The following is a 22,715-nucleotide window of genomic DNA, read 5'->3' as shown; positions in this document are numbered from 1 at the left end:
TAGCTAAACTAATGTTTTATTAGTGATTTTGTAGAAACCTAAATAATTTCAGAGAGAATGACTCCGAGAATATAAATGAATAATATTTTACCTTTTATTATGAACAATTTACATATTACATTTGTATATCTACCCATTAAAGGTAGATATACAAATGTAATATGTAAATTATGTTCATAATAAAATTTTTCATTATTTAAGTTAGAAAATTTAATTTCTGACATCATTTTATCGTATTTTATACACTGCACCTTTTATTGTATGTATGTAGTTAGGGATCTATGAAAATAGTTACACACATTTAAAATGTTTGAATCATATTTTATAATACAAAAATCCCAAAAACAGATCCATAATACATTTAACCTACATAATATATTTAACTTGGTATAATTTTATTCCCTTAAGAATTTAATGTGTATAACATCAATAGCTAAGCTAAAACAAAAGCAAATTAGGATTGTTCATACATTACGTTACGTAAATTTCACATTAAAAACCCCCCATCCTTTCGTACCCACCCTCATCCTTCTTCCGTACTGTAAAAAACCTAAATATCTTTTTTTTTATAAGAAAATGCTAATGATAGAAAAGAAATAAATTTTCCTCTTTTATAGAGTTTCTAAACTTGTTATATACATATACGTATCTAATGTGTTTTACTGCAATGTAAAACATATTCCACGTGAATATGTATTTATAAAAGTTTTAAGCGTAAGATTTTATATAAGTACACTTTGGCAACAATCTACAATACATTCAACCTTAAAAAATTTTTTAAATATTATGTAATGTTTTAGATATTTAGAAATAATAATGGAACTATTAAAGTTTTGTGTTTCGGGTCAGGATCTTTTTATTAAATGAGATTATTCCATAACCTTTACCTTTATGACAATTTTTGTTAATAGTTTATTTTGAAATACTATAAATATCGTAAAATCTATTTGCCATAATATGTACACAATAACAAATGTTGAAGATTTCACCGCCTTAAGCGAATTCCACAAGTTGTACGCAATACGTACAAAACAAGCCTATGTATTTAAATTGTAAATGCACGTATGCATTCATATGTGTGCAGTTCATGTGTACAAATTTACTTAGTAAATATAGTTTATTAATTTTCATGGCTTTATATTATATTTTTTCTTATGCCACGTGTCCTGTATATCTCTATAATATTTCTGTAGTTCACTGTAAATACTTTCTTTCTTCTTAAATCATGCGCTTTCTTTTTAATGTATAAAATAGTCCATAAGTTCCACAATGCTGTCGCTTAATCACATTTAAAAACCGTATTCGTGACATCAAAATATGTAGTAAAAAATGTGTGTTCAATATTTTGTCCACTATTTTGCTCACTACAACGAATAAAAGGCTAAGAAGCTGATATGATTAGCTTATATGGTACATGGTATTGGTATTCAATACATACAATTTACACAATGAATAATACAATTTACATTTATTTCATCGGATCTTTTTAATGTTACGATGTTATTTAACTCAAAAAAAAAAAAAACTACTGTCGATATTTTTATTAATTGTATAATTAAATTAAATAATATTTTTTTAAATTAAAATTAAATAAATTAATTATGAGAAATGTAAAATATTTTTTTTTCTTTTTATTTTTAGTTTACATATAAAATATTCCACTTCTTTTTAATAATTAGGTATTTTTTATTATTTTTTTTTTCATATTAATACAAAAAACCCTTACATTAATATTTACTGAATAACATTAATTTTCATTGACAATAGCATAAAAAAATTAAAAGAAAAACCAAAGTGCTTATAATTCATTTTTTTTCATTGCTAAGTATATACGACAGATTTTTTTTTGGTGTTGCTATTGAACATAAACATTTTCATTCTTTTATTTAAAAAATATTTTTTAATTAAAAATAAAAAAAATTAAAAAAAACATTTTAACTTATCCATTTCCATGGTTCATTATCAGGGCTAGTAATTGGTGTTGGAAGGTCCGCTTTGATATCCTCGATACGATCTTCTAAATCATTTATTTTATCATCAGATTCATCATTAAGATTTGAACGTAATTCACCTTCGGCAAGTATCTCGGAATTCTTTGTCTCTAATCTAGAAATTTCTTGTCTTAATTCTGCGACCAATTGCGATTGTTCTGTATATTTTATTTTAACGTTCATTAATTCATCTTTCATACGTGATTCTAAATCAGAATATCTATGCTGTTGTTCACGTGTTTTATTACCTAAATCTTTTTCACGCCCTTTAGATTGTTCTAATTCATCTTTTAATTTTTTATTTTCCTCGTCTTGCCTTCTCAATTGGTTTGTTGATACTTGAACTTGGGTTTCAAGTTCCATTACTCTTAAGCGTAATTCTTTTAATTCAGTTAAGGTTTCCATTTCCCTTATTCTTGTCGTCATTAACTCTTCTTCTAATTTTTGTGTTTCATTTGACTTTGTATCCCAAAATAATAATTTCTTTGCAGTAGCAGACGAATTATTCTCATTTGATGCGTCAGATTTCTGCTCTTGCAGTTGACGTTGCCATTGTGAACTCAGTTCCTGAAAACGTTGTTTTAAATCTTTTAATGATAAACTTGCTTCGGCTTCCCTCAATTTACTTGCAATTAATTCATCTTGTAAATGTGCTACAGAATTTTCAGGTGTAATTTCACGTAGTGTTTTTTTATCTTCTTCTAATTCTTCAACTTTCATTTTTAATGTTCTAACAAGATCTTCATTTTCAGCTAAACTTTGCCTTACTTTTACTAATTCTTCGAGCAAACAGGAAACCATTTCATCACGCTGTTTTAGTGCCTCTTCTTTAATACATAATTCATCGATTGAACTTTGATGTGAATTATTATTTTCTTGTAATCTTAAACTTAAAGCTCTTATTTCTTCATTAGCGTTTTCCAATTGATACGATATTTCAAGGTAATTTCGTCTAAGAATATGAAGTTCATTTTGAACTGCAAAACTGGTTTCCTCTTCTTCAGCTCTGGAAACTTGTCCTTTTACCAATTTGTCAGCTAATTCAGCGCTTTCAGCTTCTAAAAGTTCATTTCGTTTAAGTAATAAACGATTTTCGCTACGTAATCGACGTAATTCGACCATTTCTTCTTGTTCTTTTTTCTTCAAATCAAAATATTCTTTTTCAAATTTCTTCATTTTTTTCGAATTAATTTTTATTTCATTTGTCAATGAAAAAAATGCTTCTGGGTCGTTAGCTACTTTCTCAGGTAATTGCTTTTGAAAATATTTTAACATTGCTTCCATATCAAGACATAGTAAATCATCTTTACCTATTGTTAATAATGATAAAGCTGATTTAAAAATAAAATCCATACCTTCACTTAAAAATATATCCATTATACGACAGCTAACATTTAAATTTAAATTTGTTGTAAATAGCGTCAAAAACCAGCTAGACGCATACATTGAAGTTTGGAATGCTTGTGTTTGAAAATGATTATGTAGTTCTGGTAATAAATCTTGAACTAAATTTTCTAATTGATACATGCAAAGACCCAATTCGGACATTGATGGTTTAAACATGTCACGCATTTTGTGCTGTTGCATAATTTGAACAAAAACGGCAAAAGCTTCTTCTTCCGGCATTTGCATTAAGAGTAATCCAACTATAAAAGCTGAACCTTGACAATAACCAACTTCACGATCATGTATAGAATATGCTTTAATAACATTAAATAATGCTTCTTGCCCAAACCCATCCTTCTCTTTAAAGAAATCATGTTCAGGATAAGTACGTGCAATATCTCTACGTATTACTTTTTCACATGCTGATGTTGCCTTTAAATAATCAGCATATTTCTTTTTTTCACTTTCTGATGCACCACATAATAATTGCCAAACAATTGGTCTAAAATGACGTGGTATACCTTTACGTACAAGTTCTGGTATAGCTGAATTTTTTCTTTTAACATTACCTTCCCAGTCATTAACAATAGCTGACCATGTAGTCCATACATCTTCTTCAGCCGATGATGTCACAATTTGGCTGGTACTAGAATTTTTTCTACTATGGGTAGAATTTGTGGAAGTCATTGAACTTAGGCTTTTGGCATCGCTTTCAATTAATTTATTAGCTGCTTCTAACTTTGCTAGTAATTCTGCTTCAGTTGATGATAAATTTTCTTTAGTAGTAGACTCACCCGCACTCATTTTGCTCCAAAATTACAGATCATTTTGCGTTTATTTTTCTTTTTGCTTTCTCTTATTTTCTTCGTTTTTGTTTCTTTTTACGAGGAATATATTCGCAATAACCGCAAATCAAGAAAAAAAAAAGCATAAATACTTAACTCGTAAATAAATAAGTTTATATTCAATAAATAATGTTTAAGTAAAAAAAATCGTATATTTTAGCACTTTAATATACAAAAAATACAATATTGAATTTTCTTTTGTTCATACGCTGATGCAAGAATGTAATCATTCAGTCAACATCCAACAAGTAAAAAAATTTACTTTATTCCCATATGGCATAGAAGATTCAAACACTTAAATTTTTTTTTTTATTGTGTCAGGAATGTTGAAATGGAATAGTTAACTTTACATTTGAGAAAACAAATAGTTTGTGGTTTTTTCTTTAAAAAGAAATAAATTAAAGAAATTACAATTAAATATAATCACAATATAAAAAAATTCTTTAAAAATTAACACAATCTAAGTTCCCTATAATACTCTTGTAATGTCAAAAATCTTTTGTGATTTCATGGTGAAAAGAAAATTGTCAAAAATGTTAAACGTCACTTATTTTATGTTTAATTTGACAATTAGAAATATTACGTAGTGACATCTTTTGGCCATTCTTCTGAAACAATTTTAAATCACTTTCGCTTCATATTCAAACTATCTACCTATTGTGCATATACAGGGTAATTCCGTAATCAGTGAAATAATATATACTATAAACAGTAAATATTTTGATTTTTTACATTTTATTAGGACTTTTAAAATTTTCAAATAGAAATGATTTTTTCGCTATACCTCCTATACCATAAAAGACTTTTTAATATTTAGTGACTTAAATTAAATCTTAAGAAAGTGGCCAAAATTCTGTGAAAAAAAATTTCGAAGTTTCAAAAAATTTCGTACGAAATTATCGGGTTGGAGAAAAATAAAAGAAGGGAAAAATCAAATATTTTCTAAAGTTCGAATGATTAGTAGTCCGAAAGCACATAAAATACAAGATTAAGTAATATATTTTTTTAGGTACATGAAAAGAAAACTCTCTTTTATGCGGAATAAAATACGTTACTTTTATTTTTGCTAATATATTTTGTGCGCTGCATCAAAGCTGATTTTCTTCTCATTTTTGATAAAGTGCGTATGTAGCACGAAATATATTAGCAAAAATAAAAGTATCTTATTCCAAAAGGGGGCTTTCTTTTTATATATCCAAAAAAAAATTTTAATATTTCGGAAAAATTATCAACATTTTCATTGAAGAATTTTTTGAATATACTACTGTTGCTTTTATGCCATTTACTAGTCCTTTAAAAACTGTTTATTTGAAGCTTCTATCTTTTGCGGAAGGGAAGCTTTAAATAAAGAAGCTTGGGTAAGTAGAAATTTCATGAAAATTCTTTAAATTCCCTGTACCTCCGAAACCGCTGAGATTTGACACCTATTTCTCAACAAAAATTTTACTCTTTTTTGATGCTCTAAATGATGGTAAGTTTTATGTCACTGATTACTAAATCACCCTGTATATTATATTACATTAGGTTACAATATTACTACATTAGTTAATGTTTTTTTACAATATTAATTTGAAAAAAACAGGAGCGATTTTCCACAGCGAAATATCAGAATTCATATAGAAACACATATTTAAATAGGAATGTTCAGAAACAAACGAAATTTCCGTCACAAATTTAACCGTCGGCAGTAAAAAAACATAAATTCCTAATTTACGGAGCTAAAAAAAACTGAGATTCCTATTTTACCATTGGCAGTTTTTTTTAACATTGTCTGTTTTCATGCATTATGTGTGTAGCACAATATGCAAAATACTGTACAATTAATTTTTCTACACCGCTGTTGTTATGGGTTAAAAACGCAAATTGTCCATCACCACTTTGGTTCTGATTAGGGTTTGAACGGTTACACTTACAGTATCTGTATCGTTGCAGATTATAGCAACGTTACTATAAGTTACTGTAGGATTACGTTTTTAATTGAACGAAGAGCTGTAAAAAGCCTTAAATTTAAAATTTTTAATTTATTTACTTGTGCAATACTATTTTTTAATTTGAATTTTTTTTTATTCTCTGAAGAAAATATTTGTTTTTCATTATTTTCTTTTTATTTAAATTTTAAATTAATAATTAATAAACTAATAGTTTTTTTAAAACAATAATTTTTTTTTACAATTTTCAAAATTTTTTTTAGAAATCTTGAAGGAAACAAAACTAAGACAAAGTTGCAGGTTACAGTAACCGGTTACTGTAAAAAATTTGCAATTTTACAGTGGTTACTGTGAGTTACTCTAACCATCCAAACCCTAGCTCTGACTTCTGATTAACATTTTACAATTAATGTTAAGGTAAAGGCAAGACTTTTGTATTCGAGAGCTCGCTACGTCAATTTAATAGATCTGTTCAAGTTCAAAATAGAAAATGTTCTATTAAAAATGGCACTCTCGTTTCTTCAACAATTTAAAAAAATTTAAAAGTAAAACATTTATCCTGAGAAAGACTTTATAAAACAAATTCCACAACTTATTTACAGATTTTTATATTAAAGAAAATATGATTAAGAATGGAAGAATGAAGAGAAGTTCAATAGTTAGTTTGATTTTGACAATTTATTAGACAATTTGTTGAAATAAAAATTTTTCTCTGTTTGGTGCGAGTTTCATATCCAGACTAAATCTACTGATTTAGTCTATGATATAATCTTGTAAATTTATATATGACATTCATTATATACTTTTATGTCAAAGGTTGACAGCACACGTGTTGCAAAAATTTAGAGTGATATTTAGAAAAACAAAAAAATTTTGTTTAAGGCATACAATGGTTTTAAAAAACTGACACAAAATTTGATATCATCTACTGTCATAGTATGTACGTAATTTGAAAACATAACAATTTTTCCATATTTACAAAAATATAGCAAAAAGAATTAATATGGCAGTTCCGTTCATGAAGCTATTATTGAAATTATTAAAAATAATTTTGACATATTGTTGGGCATGCGCTTTAAATTGAAAAGTGTAACAGTGTAGTCAGTTCAGAAGAATTGTCTCTAGTACGGTGTTTACATTTAAGTATTTACTTGAATGAGAAGAGTAGAGTACAAAATCTATAAATATATCTTATTCATTCTTGCATCTTAAATTAAACGTAAAAAATAATGAAAATTTAATGGGTTAAGATAAAAGAGAAAATAAAAATTGTATGAATCAGAAAAAGAGAGAATAAACTCAAGTTTTTTTTTTATTTTTTTGTAAATCATAAATAAAGTGCTAATTAATATTACAAAAACAAAAACCGTAAAAAAAAAAATAAACTAAATTTACGACAAAAGAAGGATGAAGTGAAAAAATTGCAAAAAAATATTTCAAATTATTTTTTATAAAATAGTTAAAATAGTTAAAATTATTTTTTATAACAAAAAATTCTTGAAAATTTCATCAAACAAAATAAAAAAGAAACGAATAAATTTTTTTGGCTTTCACGCAAATTTTCTTTCTTTTGTTTTTTAAATAGGTACCCATATATATTTTTTTTCACATTAAATTAAAACTAGTTACAAAATATAATTAAAATAATTAAGTTCAAGAATTATTTAAAGAATTGGGTCCAGTGTTTTTTTTTACAAAATTTTAATAATTAATTTTAAGTAAAATTAGTGTTTTCTTTTTTTAGTCGAAAACAAAAAATTCAATATAATATAAGTATTTCCTAATTTTTTAATTTTTTGTATTGATGTGAAAAATTGATTGCCTTGACTTTGACTAAATTGTGAATATGAAATATAGCATTTAAAATTCAAATATTTTTTTTCTATATTTGAAAAGTATAAAGTAAAGTAAGATTTTCAAATAAAAAATGTGAAAGAAATACATCTAAGAAAATTCCCATACAAAAATACGGGCAAAATTGAATAAAAATTATCCTTTTTGTTTTTCAAAAAAACAAAATGTAAGAATACAATATTATAAAATTCTATATTGCAAAATTCTAATTTAAAAAGGGCTGGGATTCACACAAAATTGCAAAATATTGTGAAAAAATTTAATTTTCTTAAATTGAAATAAAAGGCTTTTTTTTATTTTTATTCAATTTAAAAACAAAATGACATGACGTGCTTCTGCTTATGGCCTTGGAAGACAGGGCAGAAAATTGGAAGATCTGTCGCCGTTTTGTATGTAATTTACTACTGCTGTATGTTTTCCTCACACATATGTACCGTGTTTAAAAAAAAATAATATAGCACTGCAATAATTTTGCATTGAAAAAATTTTTAAACCAGAAGAATTTAAAACTAAAGTCACATCAAATTCACATTTTTTTTACAAAATCAATTTAGAATATCCTTGCGAAAATTTGAAATATTTGAAAAAAAGAATGTTTTTATAAAAGCAAAAATAATAATTATAAATTTTAATTTTTTTTAATATTTTTTTTTCATACAAAATTTTGCAAAAGGAGAATAATTGAAATATATAATTAAAGAAATGTCATTTGATATTCATGACCGGGAAAGGTAAGTTCCTGTGTATTAAATTTTTGTAATTTTTATATTATTACTAGGTATTAATACTCGTAGTAGGTAGTAATTATAACCCGCCTACCTACCTTCTTATGTATTTACTTCAATATTCCATTCACATTCCATTGCAATACCGTCGTCCCAATATGTATTCCCCAACTTGTCCCAGCCATTACATTACTTATGCCATTTTCGTTAATTGCTTTTCGAATTAAAATTGAAAAAGAAGATTATAAATATAATATTTTATATATATTAAATAGTACCTACCTATATGTACCAACTTATTTATATTAAATATACATTCTATTCACATTCCATTGGAGTACAGTCCCAAAATCCATTTAATTAATTTTTTTTACTGAAATTGTTTTATTTTAATGATTTCTTGATACGAGGATATAATAATGGTGAGCAGGAACTCATATGCATATGAATGCATATGAATTCCTGCTCACCATTTAATGTAATCATGCATTTAATTATGCAACTGCTTTCAAGAATTTCTAGTGATCGGGAAACAAATAATGTAAAGTAATGAAAGAAATTGAATGTTAATCTTCACCTATTTTTATTGATTATTGAATGTTGTAGTTTTTTTTTCTCCTGAAAAAGGGAAAGGAACTTAGTAATGTAAGATAGGGCAGTTATGTAAGATAGGAAGATTTTTTTTATTTGATTTAATTTTTAAATTAATTCAACATTTAATCAATTTATAATTATTTAATTGCATTTATTTTTATTATTTTTTAGTTGGTATTTTGGACCTATGTCCCGATTAGATGCAACTGAGTTACTAATGAATGAAACTGAAGCAGGTGTATTTTTGGTCAGAGATAGTAATACAATTATTGGAGATTTTGTGTTATGTGTAAGGTAAATGTTACTAATATAATTATCAAACTATAAATAAAATTAAATTTTACATTTTATGTTTATTTTTTGTTTTCGTTTTCATTTCTTTTCATTTTTAAGAGAAGAAACCAAAGTTGGACATTATATTATAAATAAAATTGAGAATGGTGATCAAATAATTTATCGTATTGGTGATCAAGTATTTGGAGATTTACCAGAGTTATTAAGCTTTTATAAATTACATTATTTGGATACGGCCTCATTGATACGGCCAGCTAGCACAATTGTCAATAAAACAGATAGATTGCTTAATAAAACAGAACGAGTTATTGCAAAATTTGATTTTGATGGAAGTGTAAGTTAAAAATTGTTCTATGTATTATTGTATAGAACCTACTTACATTCTGCGTTTTAAATATTTCATGCAATATACGTATATTGCATCAAACATATCTCTATTTAAAAATTTTGATTTATTTAAAACAAAAATGTTTTTTTATTTTAATATAGGATCAAGATGATTTACCATTTCGACGCGGAGAAATTCTAACTATTGTAAGTAAAGATGAAGATCAATGGTGGACCGCCAAAAATTGTTATGGACAAATTGGTCAAATTCCGGTACCATATGTACAAACAGTAAGATTTAAAATTAGAGTTCACTTTTATTTTGAAATTAATGAATTTTTAAGGTAATTTATTAAATACATATATTTTTTTTTGCAATTTTAGTATGAAAATAGTATAGCTGATAGACCTGGTTCTGGAGGAAGTGCAGGAAGTAATTTGGATAACGGTACAAATTGCACAAATATTCAAAATAATATGAGTGTAAACCAAATTCATAGTGTCAGAACAGGCTCATCACCACATCAGCTAGGCAGCTCTTTAAAAAAATCGGATTTAAATGTAACTAATAATAATATATTTTATTTTTTAAATTATATAAGTGAAAATGCAAAAAGCAAAAACGTTATTATAATTTTGTTACTCCTTTACTCAAATATATTAAGTAAGATGGCCAAAATCAGAATTATAATTGAAAGAATGGAATGAAAGATTCGGGATATACAAGCATATTTTATAAGACGCATAACAGTTTTATTGTAACTCAAATTACAATATCATGGAATAATATTTAAATACATTATTTACGTTGTGTCTTACAAAACACGGGTGATGAGCCAAAAAATTACTTTTGAGAAAAGTGCCAAAAATTTTATTCAACTATCACATGTTTATTCCAAATGAATTTGCATTATAAAATGAAATGTTTTCAAACCTACTTTATCATATTTTATTCGGTTAATAGACCAAAAAATTTAAGTTCGTAATGGTCCTATGGAATTGTATTTTTTTGGTTAATATGAAGACAAATTTAATGTAAATGCATACATTTCCCTATGAACCTTTATATTCCTTTATTTTTTACTATTAATTTTATTCACAATCATCATCTATTTAGTCGATGAGAAATATAAAAGCGTTGTGTAGTATTTTGTAATATTTCATAATTTTAGTATAAAAATATATACGTATATCAAAATATATGTATTTTTTTTTTGTATTTAAAGAGGAAATTACCAGCTCTGGCGATTGTCAAACAGACCCGTATACCCAACGCGTACGATAAAACTGCACTGAAATTAGAAGTTGGTGATGTTATAACTGTAACAAAAACTAATATTAATGGTCAGTGGGAAGGTGAATTGAAAGGAAAACGGGGACATTTTCCATTCACTCATGTTGAATTTATTGAGGATAATGATAATAATTGCTGTAATAATACATTTAATTCAACACAAAAATATCAACAACAGCAACAAAATCAAATTAGTCCTGGTAGCAATGAAAAACGACATCATTCTGGAAATAATCAACTACAACAGCAACAACAACAACAGCCACAACAACAATCGCAGCAACAACACCAATTTAATGGTACAGGAAATACTGAAATTAGTAGTAATAATGAGTGGGGTGATTGAAAATAATTTAAAATAATAATAATATTAAATGATAATATGAATAATAATATAAATAAAAAATTACAATAATTAATAAATAACAAGAAAAAAAATTATAATTAAAAATATTAATTCTAATTTGTATATGTATACAATTTATTTTTTAATTTTGAATTTTGAATTCGGTTTCTAAAACTCAAATTTGCATTGCAAACAATACAAAAGAAGAAAAACAAAGCAACAAAAACAAAATAATAAAAATGATGAAATTAATTATATATTTTAAATTTATATTTTAATAAGCAAATATCATATACGCATATATTTATATACATATATTTAAAAACAATGTAACAAAACAAAGAAGTTTTTCATTTGGATGTAAAAAATCTATAAAATATTATTAACTCTACAATGGAAAGGTATAGCGTTACGGTATAAATTAACAAAATGAAACTAACATGACGTAGATAACGTATGAAACGCACAATAAATAAAATGAAATAATAAAAGGTCATCTACCAAACGTTAACTCGAGTTTTTCGCAAATCAAATGTCAACTTGCTTTTTCAATAATGCAATTATTATAAAAGAAAATTGAGGTTAGGGTTCTGGTGAATATCCAATTTCTAGTTTTGCAACTGTTTGATTACTTATTTGTGTTCCATAGGTTTGTATTTTAGATAATGCAGCTGTATGAACACATGCAATTAAGCGATCAATTAATTTGTGCTGAAATGGTAATTGCTAAACTAAAAGTTGAGTGTCTGACAGAACGCTTAGTCTGCCTTTAGGTGTATGATCTAATAAAAGTTAAATGTGCAGTTTTTACATTTTGTAATTATTATGCTATAAAGATTCATATTAATTTAAACACCATTCAGCAATATGTAACTTAAGCTGAATAGTGTAAAAAAGCGTATTAGAGCATTTGTAACGTTTCCTTTCATAAATTAAAAATTGCAAAAAACGATGTTAAGTTAACACAATTTGTATTATCTTTAAATGACGAAAGAAAGAGAGAGAAAGAGCAAAAAAAGAAAGAAAGTTGATTCACATATTTCATTATTGTAATGTTTGTGTGCTTGCGTGTTTGGCTGTGTGTTAGTGTGTGTGTACAACTTGTGTTTGGATAAGTTATAACTGATGAAATAAAATAATTTATTATTGACGCCTACATATAAAATTAAAATAAATGCTTCATGTAATAAAAATTTTTCTATTATGTTCAATGTTATCTTATCACTTACCGATTAATAAGAAAAAGTAAAAAAAAATATACTAAAACACACACTGAAAATTTCAATAAAAAGAATCATATTTTTGTAAGCTTTTAGGGAATAATATTTATACTCGAGGCGAAATTATTTGTAAGGGAAAAAGTGCACTCAATAGAGAATCTACGCTTTTGCATACATGCAATTAGGCCATTTACGTAATTTTTGGCGTGTAAATTCGAATTACAATAATATTTTGTTAAAAAATATTATTTCGAACATTAGTCGCATTTACTGAATTATATAGTAACAATAGAGTGTTATTCCAATTCCTATCTCAGTGATGACATCAAATTGATTTATTCAGCAGTCTGTATTTCAGTCAATAATTAGTTGCTTAATAAGTAATATTAACGTCAGATTTGTTATTTTTTTGTTTGGTCGAAATGTAGCACGTGTTTACACATTTGTCACTTATAAAATTTAGGTACATACATTTGTGTGTTTTTCCTAGACTTAAAGAGTGAATACTATGAGTAAAACCCTCGTATGCAATATTAAGTTTATACATAATTTGAAAAAATAAAAGAAATATTAACTCACTATCACTCACTTCAAAATTACAATAATACGGTATTAATACACAATTCAGCAACTTGTAAGCCGATTACTTTGTTAATATTGCACTACTGCAATTTTGAAGTCTGCCAATTATTTTAATAAATTCAACATTGTTTTAATCATATAATTCACATATTAAAAAAAAAAATACCTTAAAATAGAAATGTTTTCCCTACAAAGTCCCAATGTATGTATGTACAAAGTATGAATTTCTAAAGTCTAAAAAGAAGTATTAGGTAAAAAGAATGAAAGTTATTTTTTATTTAACAATTTGTTTAAATTAAAATAAATATAATAAATAAAAAAAATATAATAAATTTGTCTAAAAACATATTGTAATTTATCTCTTTGTTTCATTTTTAAATTTTAATAAAATTTTTATAAATACAAAATAGATTTGATATTCTACAATTTAATTATTAGTTTAATGTTACACAAAATATGTTTAATTACTTTAAAATAAAAAAAAACACGATATTATTTTCACGCATAAATATCGTGATATCCGAAATGTAAATTAAATGTAATATTAGTCATGTTATAATCAGATCGATATAGTAAAAATTGGATACAAAATTATAATTAGCTGTGGTATAAAATATATAAATATAAAATGACAACCTTATTCAAATTGCAGCAATGATAATATTTGGTATAAATACTATTGAGACTTCAAAATTTCAATAATATTTGTGCTAATACTGATTTTAGCTTTGAAATTGTAATTCTTGAATTATTTAATTCACAGTATTACTTCAATTTTCAAGTCATAGGCATTTTAAGTAACAGAATTACAAAATAATTTCTATTATTCAAATTGTAAAATGTATCGTGACATCCAATATGTATAAAATTTATATTTTACACTTTTTTATACTACATAATTTATTTGTATTTTATATTGTTTAATTATACCCTGACATTAACCACCGTAATACTGTAATATTACAGAATTCAAATTATGTTAATTGCTAATATTTTAATTTTAAGACTATGTAGTATTACTGCAATTTTAATGTTATTTACAATAGCATTTGAAGATATATAAATGCAATCTGACAATATATTTTTCAAATCATATTGGATATTACGAATGTGTAGATGAAATTAATAAGGTAACTTTTGCGATTAATTTACAGATTTCAGCTTATACGTTATATGATATGTGAATATTACAAATTAAGCGCAGTAATGAATATTACACATCATTCTATTTGACTGCAAAAGGCTTTAAAATTTTTTAAAGTTAATTTTATGTGTAACTGCATCAAAGGAAGTGTTAAATTAAAATCGCAAATTAAAAATTAAAAAAGGGAAAAAACAATATGTATTTTCAATTAATTTGTAAAAAGATATGTTTCCCTGAGATCGGAATTATAATAATAATGTATTAATGCCAAACTGAGCTTATAAGTGCCAATTGCTGAATTATGTATGTATCGATACGGTATTATTACAATTCCGACATTATGGTTTGTTTAACAGTCCCTGGCTTCAAAATTCAGTAATATGGTATTAATATACAATTCAGCTTATACGTTGTAATTGCTCAATTGTATTGCAATGTCGTATCATTGTAATTTTGTCAAACAGCTTGTGTGTGTCATTTTTAAAAACATTTTTAATATTTAATTTTTTTTATGTTATGTGTAAGAAAACTGCGAATAATGTTTAAGAAGGAAATCTATATTTTATGTAAAAAAAAACAAAAAAAAATAACAAAAAAAAAAGCAAAGAGAAATTAAGTTTTTTATATAAAGAATTGATATAAAACCTGAAATAAATTTGAAATGGAAAATTTTTAATGTAAAACAAAATTTACACAATGTTCAATAATGACAAGAAATATAATAGATAATATTTTGTACTGCAGTGTTGAACTTAAAAATTTTTCTCAATTTTAAATACATAATTAAAAAAAACGAAAATGCATTAAATAATTAATAATATACCGTATCTTAAAATTTTCAGTAATACTGAATTGATTAATTTATTATAATTAATTAATTGATTATCATTAATTAATTGATTATAATTAATTAAGTTATAGTATTATTAATTAATTGATTATATTATTTATTAGTTGATTATAATTAATTAAGTTATAGTATTATTTATTAATTGATTTTAATCATCAAGTACATTCATAAGTTAAATTGTGTATATATGCCGTATTACTGCGTTTTTGAAGTAAGGTATTACGTTATTTATACAAGTATAGATCTTGACTTCAAAATTGCAGCAAAGTTTTATTGCTACATAATTTAACAATTACAATATAATGCGAACCTGGTATTAATAGTCTATAACCGCAATCTTGAAGTCACAAAAACAGGAAATGTAAAAATAATCGGAAATAATCGGAAATGTAATAATATTGTATTAATGCAGAATTCAGCTTATAAATCTTAGCTCAGCTTGTGAATCGATACGGTATTATTATAATTTCGATATCAGACTAAATCAATAATCGAATGACAGTAATAATTAATTAAAATTCATATGTTTTCGGAAATTTGAAGTAAAGATGTATTAAGAAAATTGATCTAATCAATTAAGATTCTAATACATATTCATTTAACTGATATTCTATAATTACAAGTACTAACTTCAAGCATATATCGTATATTATAAGCACTATACGCTACACAAATTATACATAAACTGTTAATAAATTATTATATGCATCTTATATTGTTATATGCGTTTATAAGCATTATTTAAATTGTATACAACTGAAATTGCAGTAATGTAAAATGTTATTATTCCGCATTTCAGGTTCTTAGTTACAATTACTGATTTGTGTATGAACACTGTATTATTGCAATTTTCAAGTAAGATTATGCCTCGTCGTCTATCAAAGCCGATCTGATGTCAACTTTACTTTACAATGTAATTTTAATTGCTGAATAAATTAAATTGCAGAGATATTATAGTACATAGATTTGTTTTGCATTTTGGTAAAAACTGTTTTTGTTTAAATTCAAAGTCTATAGCAATTCTGTATATTAACTATACAATATCAGTTTATAAGTAATTTACAAGATAATTAATGAAGTCTACACAATTCAGATTATAAGTGCAGAATTCTCCAGTAATAAAGTTTCCTACCAGAAATAAGATTTGTTTTGAACTTTACACTTCCATATATCCCCTGCAATTTGGATGGCAAAGGTCATTTTCAAAAAAGAAAAAAGAAAAGATAGCATCAAAGAACTGGCAGTAAAGTATTTTTTTTTGTAATTAAAGATCGACATATTTTTTTTTGATGAAAATTGTATTGTAATAAAATATTTTCGAAATTATAAAATTTAAAGTAATTTGAACGTAAAATTTAAGTAAATTATATATAACATTTTATAAAGCTCTTAAAGTTCTCATATGCTAAAATTAAAAAAATAAATAAATGTCATTGTTTAGGACATCAAAAATGGGTGAAATTTTTGTTTTGAACTATTTGTCAACTCTCAACAATTTTAAAAATACAGAAATTTTAACGAGCTTTCGGGAAGTTTTTTTTTTATAAGTTCCGTTCCGAAAAAGATAGGGCTTCAAACAAACAGTTTTTGAAAGGCTTAGTAAAGGCTTGAAATGAACATGTTGCTATTTTGTATTTTATGTACTTTCGGAATAAGAAGCACTCGTCTTTAGAAAAAATCAAAAAAAGTAAAAAATTGTATGCATTGGGGTTCTGATGCCATTTCTCACATGTTTTCAAAAAACATTTAATACATTTTACCGGCAAAACTATGAGAGATAGAAGAAAATTTTATATGAATTAACTATTAATTAAATAGCTCTTATTATAGCGCATCTAAAAGGGGAAAAAAATAACACAAATTTTCGAGAAATTTCGAGTTTTAAAATAAATTTTTAGAGCCAATGGCTTGAAAAACAAGCTTGCGAAGGCTACTCTATGTCACATGGTTCCGAAGTTATAGGTTATGTGCAGGAAAAATTTGGTTCCATTTTTTTCAACATATAGCTCGAAAACTAGTATGTCTGCACTTTCTTCTAGCCATAAAATGTTTTTTTGGAAATTGATCAAAGAATTATCCCTGAAATAAATTGTCATTTTAAAATTTCAATAAATTATGAGATTTATGTTAAACACCCTGTATTCATACATGTTTGTTATATTATTATATTTATGTACACATTATATATGTATACGTAGGTCTTAGTTTTTAAAAATAAAAAGCTGCTTTCCAGCTTTCCATTGCACATTAATTTTTTTAAATCGGTTAGAATTATGAATGTTAGCCTTTTTGTCGAAGGCAATAATTTTCAACTGGGATTTTTGGATTGAAATACTCATTCGCGGCCCCCACTGGCGGACCACATTGTCCCGCCGTTATACTTTTTAGAGAATACACGCCGTTACAGATTCATCCAGTATCTCATCTATATGACAATAATTTTTTCATATAAGTAATAAATAATTACTTTCAAAAAGTTTGTCGCTGAAACTTGAAGAATCCTTGACTTCAAAAATTTAGTAATGCTTTGTGAAGCAATTCAGCAATTACAGTTCGAAAACTGAATTGTGTATGAAATGACAGTATAACAGCTCTTACAGTATAACTTCAACATATTAACTGTAACACGGTATTAAAACAGAATTCAATATGGTGTATATAGCAATATATTTATTGGACATGTACGAAATGTTCATCTAAAATCAATTTAATTTATTAAGCAATTAAAATTGTGAATTGTTTAATAAGTTAAGTTGACCCTATATCTGGCATTTTGGAATAGATATGGCCATAGTATTACTATACAATTTTCAAGTGTAGGACTATGTAACGTATGTATGTATGTAGTGATACTCAGTTCAACATAGTTAGCACTTATAACTGAATTGTTACATAAAACGTTATATTTCTAACCGATTTAAAAAACGTTAATTACTTCATGTAATTTGAATGTCATCATCTGGATCTAAATATTCTTCAATTATCCAAAAAAATTAATGATTTCCAACATATTCTGATGCTAAAGTATCCAATTTGCCTATTGTAAATGGTGGTCTATTATGTAGTGCTATGATTCTCGCATTTTAAATTTTGATACTATGTAAATCGAATATCGCAAATCTGCGTAATCGAAAGTAAAGTGGTACTACAGAATGCTACTTTAGTATATTTTCAATTCACTTGCCATTTTGTTTACGAATCTTATAGCGAAAGTGTAGGTGTTACATTTATTTTGCTTTATTAAATTATAAAAACCTTGCATTGCAAATCTACTGAACTTAACTAAATTTTTATAATTAGTAATTATAATTATAAGGTCAAAATAAAACGCTAAACCATTCCGATTTACGGTAATAGTAAAATTCATGTTATGTGCCAAATTTGTTTTGCTTCTTTATTCTCAACATTGCTTCTTCCAGTTTTATTTCTATGAGAATTAACTTTTTATCTACAGCCTTACAAATTTCGGTAATAAGTGAAATGGTTTGCTGAGCAAAAGTAATATTAAAATTTTCACCTACCTGTCTCTTGCTATCCAAATTGTTTTAAAAAAATTAACAATAATTGCCTCCTTAATATACATACATTTAAATGTATGCCTATTTTAAAATAATTCAAATGTTAATTTTTAAAAAAGTGTCAGAAATGCCAAAAACAAAAAATTTTAGAAAATGCTGCCAGTTTAAATTTTTTTGTGAATTTTGTTATATAGTCCCAAATCACTTGCGAATCGCAAATCAACTTACACAAATTTGCGACTTTCGCATTTTTACACAGTAGGCCACCAGGCTTCGACGTATATTATTGCACCGTTGATTTGGGATTTTTTGATTTATATGTTGTTGAGATCCGTATATAAATTTCAACAACTGAATTGTTTACACAGCGTTACTTTTAGCTGAATTCGTTTGTGATTAATCTTTAACTTCCAAATTACTGTTAAATGCTATTTGTTTTTTTTTCCCAATTTATAATTTGTAATTGTTGAATTAATATGTATGTTAATATCGTTGTAAATTACTGCAAATTTTTAAATCGGAGATATATTATTTCATTATTTTGTTTATATATTGTATTACCGACAATATGCTGATTATACTGATTTCGAAATAACAGTAATAACTATATATCGCTATTATATACAATTTAGCAATTACGCAATTTACAAATTGAATCGAGTATATACCCAATTCAACTTATGAATATTAACACCATATTATTATGGGCATTACTATATACAATTTCTCTCAAGTCAAACAGACGTTAACTTCCAAAATCCAGTAATACCGTATTAGTACTCAATTCAGAAATTCATACTTATAAGCTGAATTGTGTATTAATACCATTTCACTGCATTTTGGAAGTCAAGGATTATATTTTGATAATCTGAGTATATATTATATGAGTATCAAAATCTTTTAGCGCCACGTTATATACTAAATATATATTATTCCCAAATAATTTACAATATTATTATAAATATTTATTAATTGTATATATATTGAAACCCATAATTTATATATATAAAATATAACTATATATTCAAAATCTATATTGTTACTATTTTATGAAAAGAAAAAAAATTAATAAAATTCCACAAGAAAAATACATAAAACACAAAAAGAAATATTGCCATCATATAAATTTAATATAAAATAAAAAAAAAACTTGGCTTCAAAATTACAGTAGTACGTACGTATTAATACACAATTCAGCTTTGCAATTGCTAAATTGTGTAAGACATTAATTTCTGCAATTTTGAAGTCAGGAAAGATTAATCAAATTCTTGAATTCAAGAATTTTTGTGGAAAAAAATACGAAATAGATTATTAAATAAAATAATCATACTGAAAATTGAAACAAGAATTCAATATTAATTATAAAAAAAAACAAAATAAAAATAAATCATATTTTTCCAAATGTATTACAATTTTAATGTATATTTTTTGATTTCAATATATAATTTAAATGTATATTTAAACGGAAAGTAATTGAAAATAAATAGAAAATAATCCTTAAAAAAGAATAAAAAAAAAAGGAAAAGGATAAAGAAAAAAGTTAACAAACAATGTAAAAATTATACGAATAAATTATATACATTGACATCTACATATAAATTCATACAAAAAAAACACTATTTTTTTTAAGAGAAAGAGAGGTAGAGATTCCCTTGAAAATTATATTATTACGATATCGATATATATTTCAGCAATTATAAGTTATAAGCTGAATACCAAATATTATTACTCAAAACTGATGTTACGAGTATATGATGCATGTTATGATAAAAACTTTATAAGTAGGTATTTAAGATGGACGTGTGGGAGTTTTGTTAGCAAAACTTGCGACATTAGTCTTTGGATAGTACTGTTGCTATACACAGTGCTACCCAAGGATTAATATATCTTACTAGACCGATCGTCGCCTATGCGTCCATTATGTAGTGCGGTAAGGTTGAACAGCTGAGTGTGCAGAGTGTCTCAGTTTTTTAAACGGGTAGTAATGTCTGGTACACTGATAAGTTCAAAACGGATCTGGGGTGGCCTCGGGCGCGTTCGAAGCGTGGAAGAACACAAGTATAAGCGCGAACCTCGATCCATATTGTTCGGTGTTGAAATACGTGCAATAGAAATATGACTGAGAGTAAATTTAAAAAAGGGATTTAAAAATCGCGCCATTTTTGTACTCTCAGACAGCAGGGCGGCATTGATGACGCTCCATTCGGCTCAGGTCACATCCAAGCTCGTGTGGAGCTGTTTGCTCGCGCTTGTGGAGTTGGTATCAACAAACAGAGTAACGCACATTTGGGTGTCACGGCACAGCGGACACAATGGCAGCGAGATCGCTGACTGATTGGCGCAGAGGGGATTGCAGATCCTTTTCGTTCGACACGTCCCCTCTTGTGGACTGTCAATGTCTGCCATTAAGGGCAGACTTGGTGCTCTGCTTGAGGAGCAATTAAATATTCGCTGGGGGGCTACAAAGGGATGTCATCTTGCGAAACTTTTCCTTCCAACTTGCTCGAAGAAGTTTTCCTCAGAGCTGCTAGGGACCGTAATCTTATTCATGCAAATACTGGTCTTTTCATTGGTCATTGTCTGGTGAAATATCACTTGCACAAACTAGGTAAATCGCACTCCCTTTTGTGTAGATTCTGCTGAGAGAAAGCTACACACATTCTGCGTGACTGTCCTGCTGTCTTCACAAGGTGCAATTGGTTTGAGTGGGGCTTTCTTAATGTTGGGGAGCTCACGTTCAACTTCATTAGGGATACCTCCGGATATTTGCTTGGAACCGGGTAAGTCCGGATATTTACTTGGAATCAATAAAAAAAAAGTAGCTATTTAAGAATCAAATAACAAAATCGCAATTTATTTCCTTAGACTAGATATATGGTAACAACGCAGCGCGACCATTCAAGTGATGGATCTATTATTTACGATATATTTCCTTATCGCATAAATAATTAAAATCACATTTCTGTAAAAAGAAAATTTTCTTAAAAATATTTTTAGAATAAATGCATAACTATGAGAAATTTTGATGTTAGAAAATTTTACATATCAAATGTTCAACCGAAATACTTTTATCTGCCAAAATACAGAGAAACTACAAAAATTAAATATTGTTAGCGAAATTTCGGTCGATGTATCTGTATGTGCGTGAACTGATATTTGAAATTAAAAACTTTGAGTACTTCTATTTAAACTTTTGCATAGAGACGATGTTTAGAGCCTGATTCGATTAACAAAGGCTTGAAGTCAATTTCAAATGATCTTCTTACTTTTTGAAATTTTAAGTATATAACTCCGTTCCTATGTGTCAGATAGGCACATTATTAAATATGATTTCGAAACCTCAGAACACAAAGCTTTCTCATGAATATCTACATTACTTATAATCTGTCCAGATTTTGGAAACATATGTATGTATATGATTTTAAAGTTCGAAAAATTAGAAAATTTTAATTTTTAATTTTATTGTTAACTGAGCTCTAATTTGCTGTCATTTTCCTGCCTCTTATATACACTGACATCGAAAGTGTAATTCGCAATTGGCTTTTATAAGCTTAATTCTGCATTAATACAGTATTATTGCAATTCCGATTTCAGGGATGGTTTAAGAATAATTGAGAAAAATAAAGTGCCGCAAAGGCATTTTTAAGCCAATTTTTTTTCTTTAATGTCTACAAAAGTATTGTTATACCAAATTTCTTTCTTCAAATTTATAACAAACGGTTAAAAACGGTGTTAATCTCTTTATACAAAGGTTCAACTTTCAAACCGGATTTCCCTTTAGTTTACAAATATTAACGACCAGAGAATATCAAGCTGT

General features: G+C 26.3%; 2 protein-coding genes across 3 annotated transcripts; one reads left to right on the top strand and one right to left on the bottom strand.

Annotated features, from left to right (window-relative positions):
- Positions 1–1,626: 1,626 nt before the first annotated feature.
- Positions 1,627–4,699, bottom strand: LOC129606036 (ecotropic viral integration site 5 ortholog). The gene has a single exon (XM_055516091.1). The coding sequence runs from the start codon at positions 4,179–4,181 to the stop codon at positions 1,935–1,937; it is 2,247 nt and encodes a 748-aa protein (XP_055372066.1). The 5' UTR covers positions 4,182–4,699; the 3' UTR covers positions 1,627–1,934.
- A 2,835-nt stretch (positions 4,700–7,534) lies between these two features.
- Positions 7,535–20,408, top strand: LOC129607107 (adapter molecule Crk). Of its 2 annotated transcripts, none has more exons than XM_055517853.1 (7): positions 7,535–7,735; positions 8,681–8,735; positions 9,495–9,617; positions 9,717–9,951; positions 10,107–10,235; positions 10,329–10,505; positions 11,171–20,408. In XM_055517853.1, the coding sequence occupies exons 2-7, from the start codon at positions 8,707–8,709 to the stop codon at positions 11,582–11,584; spliced, it is 1,107 nt and encodes a 368-aa protein (XP_055373828.1). In that variant the 5' UTR covers positions 7,535–7,735; positions 8,681–8,706; the 3' UTR covers positions 11,585–20,408. The 2 variants fall into 2 exon arrangements, with proteins under 2 accessions (XP_055373828.1, XP_055373820.1); XM_055517845.1 differs by having other exon boundaries at positions 7,536–7,735; positions 8,678–8,735.
- Positions 20,409–22,715: the final 2,307 nt, after the last annotated feature.

This window comes from Condylostylus longicornis, unplaced genomic scaffold (genome assembly GCF_029603195.1).
Source record: "Condylostylus longicornis isolate FDR11 unplaced genomic scaffold, ASM2960319v2 ptg000003l, whole genome shotgun sequence".
NCBI lineage: Eukaryota > Metazoa > Arthropoda > Insecta > Diptera > Dolichopodidae > Condylostylus > Condylostylus longicornis.
The sequence above is the reverse complement of the archived record's forward strand: the minus strand, read 5'-3'. Positions and strand labels throughout refer to the sequence as shown.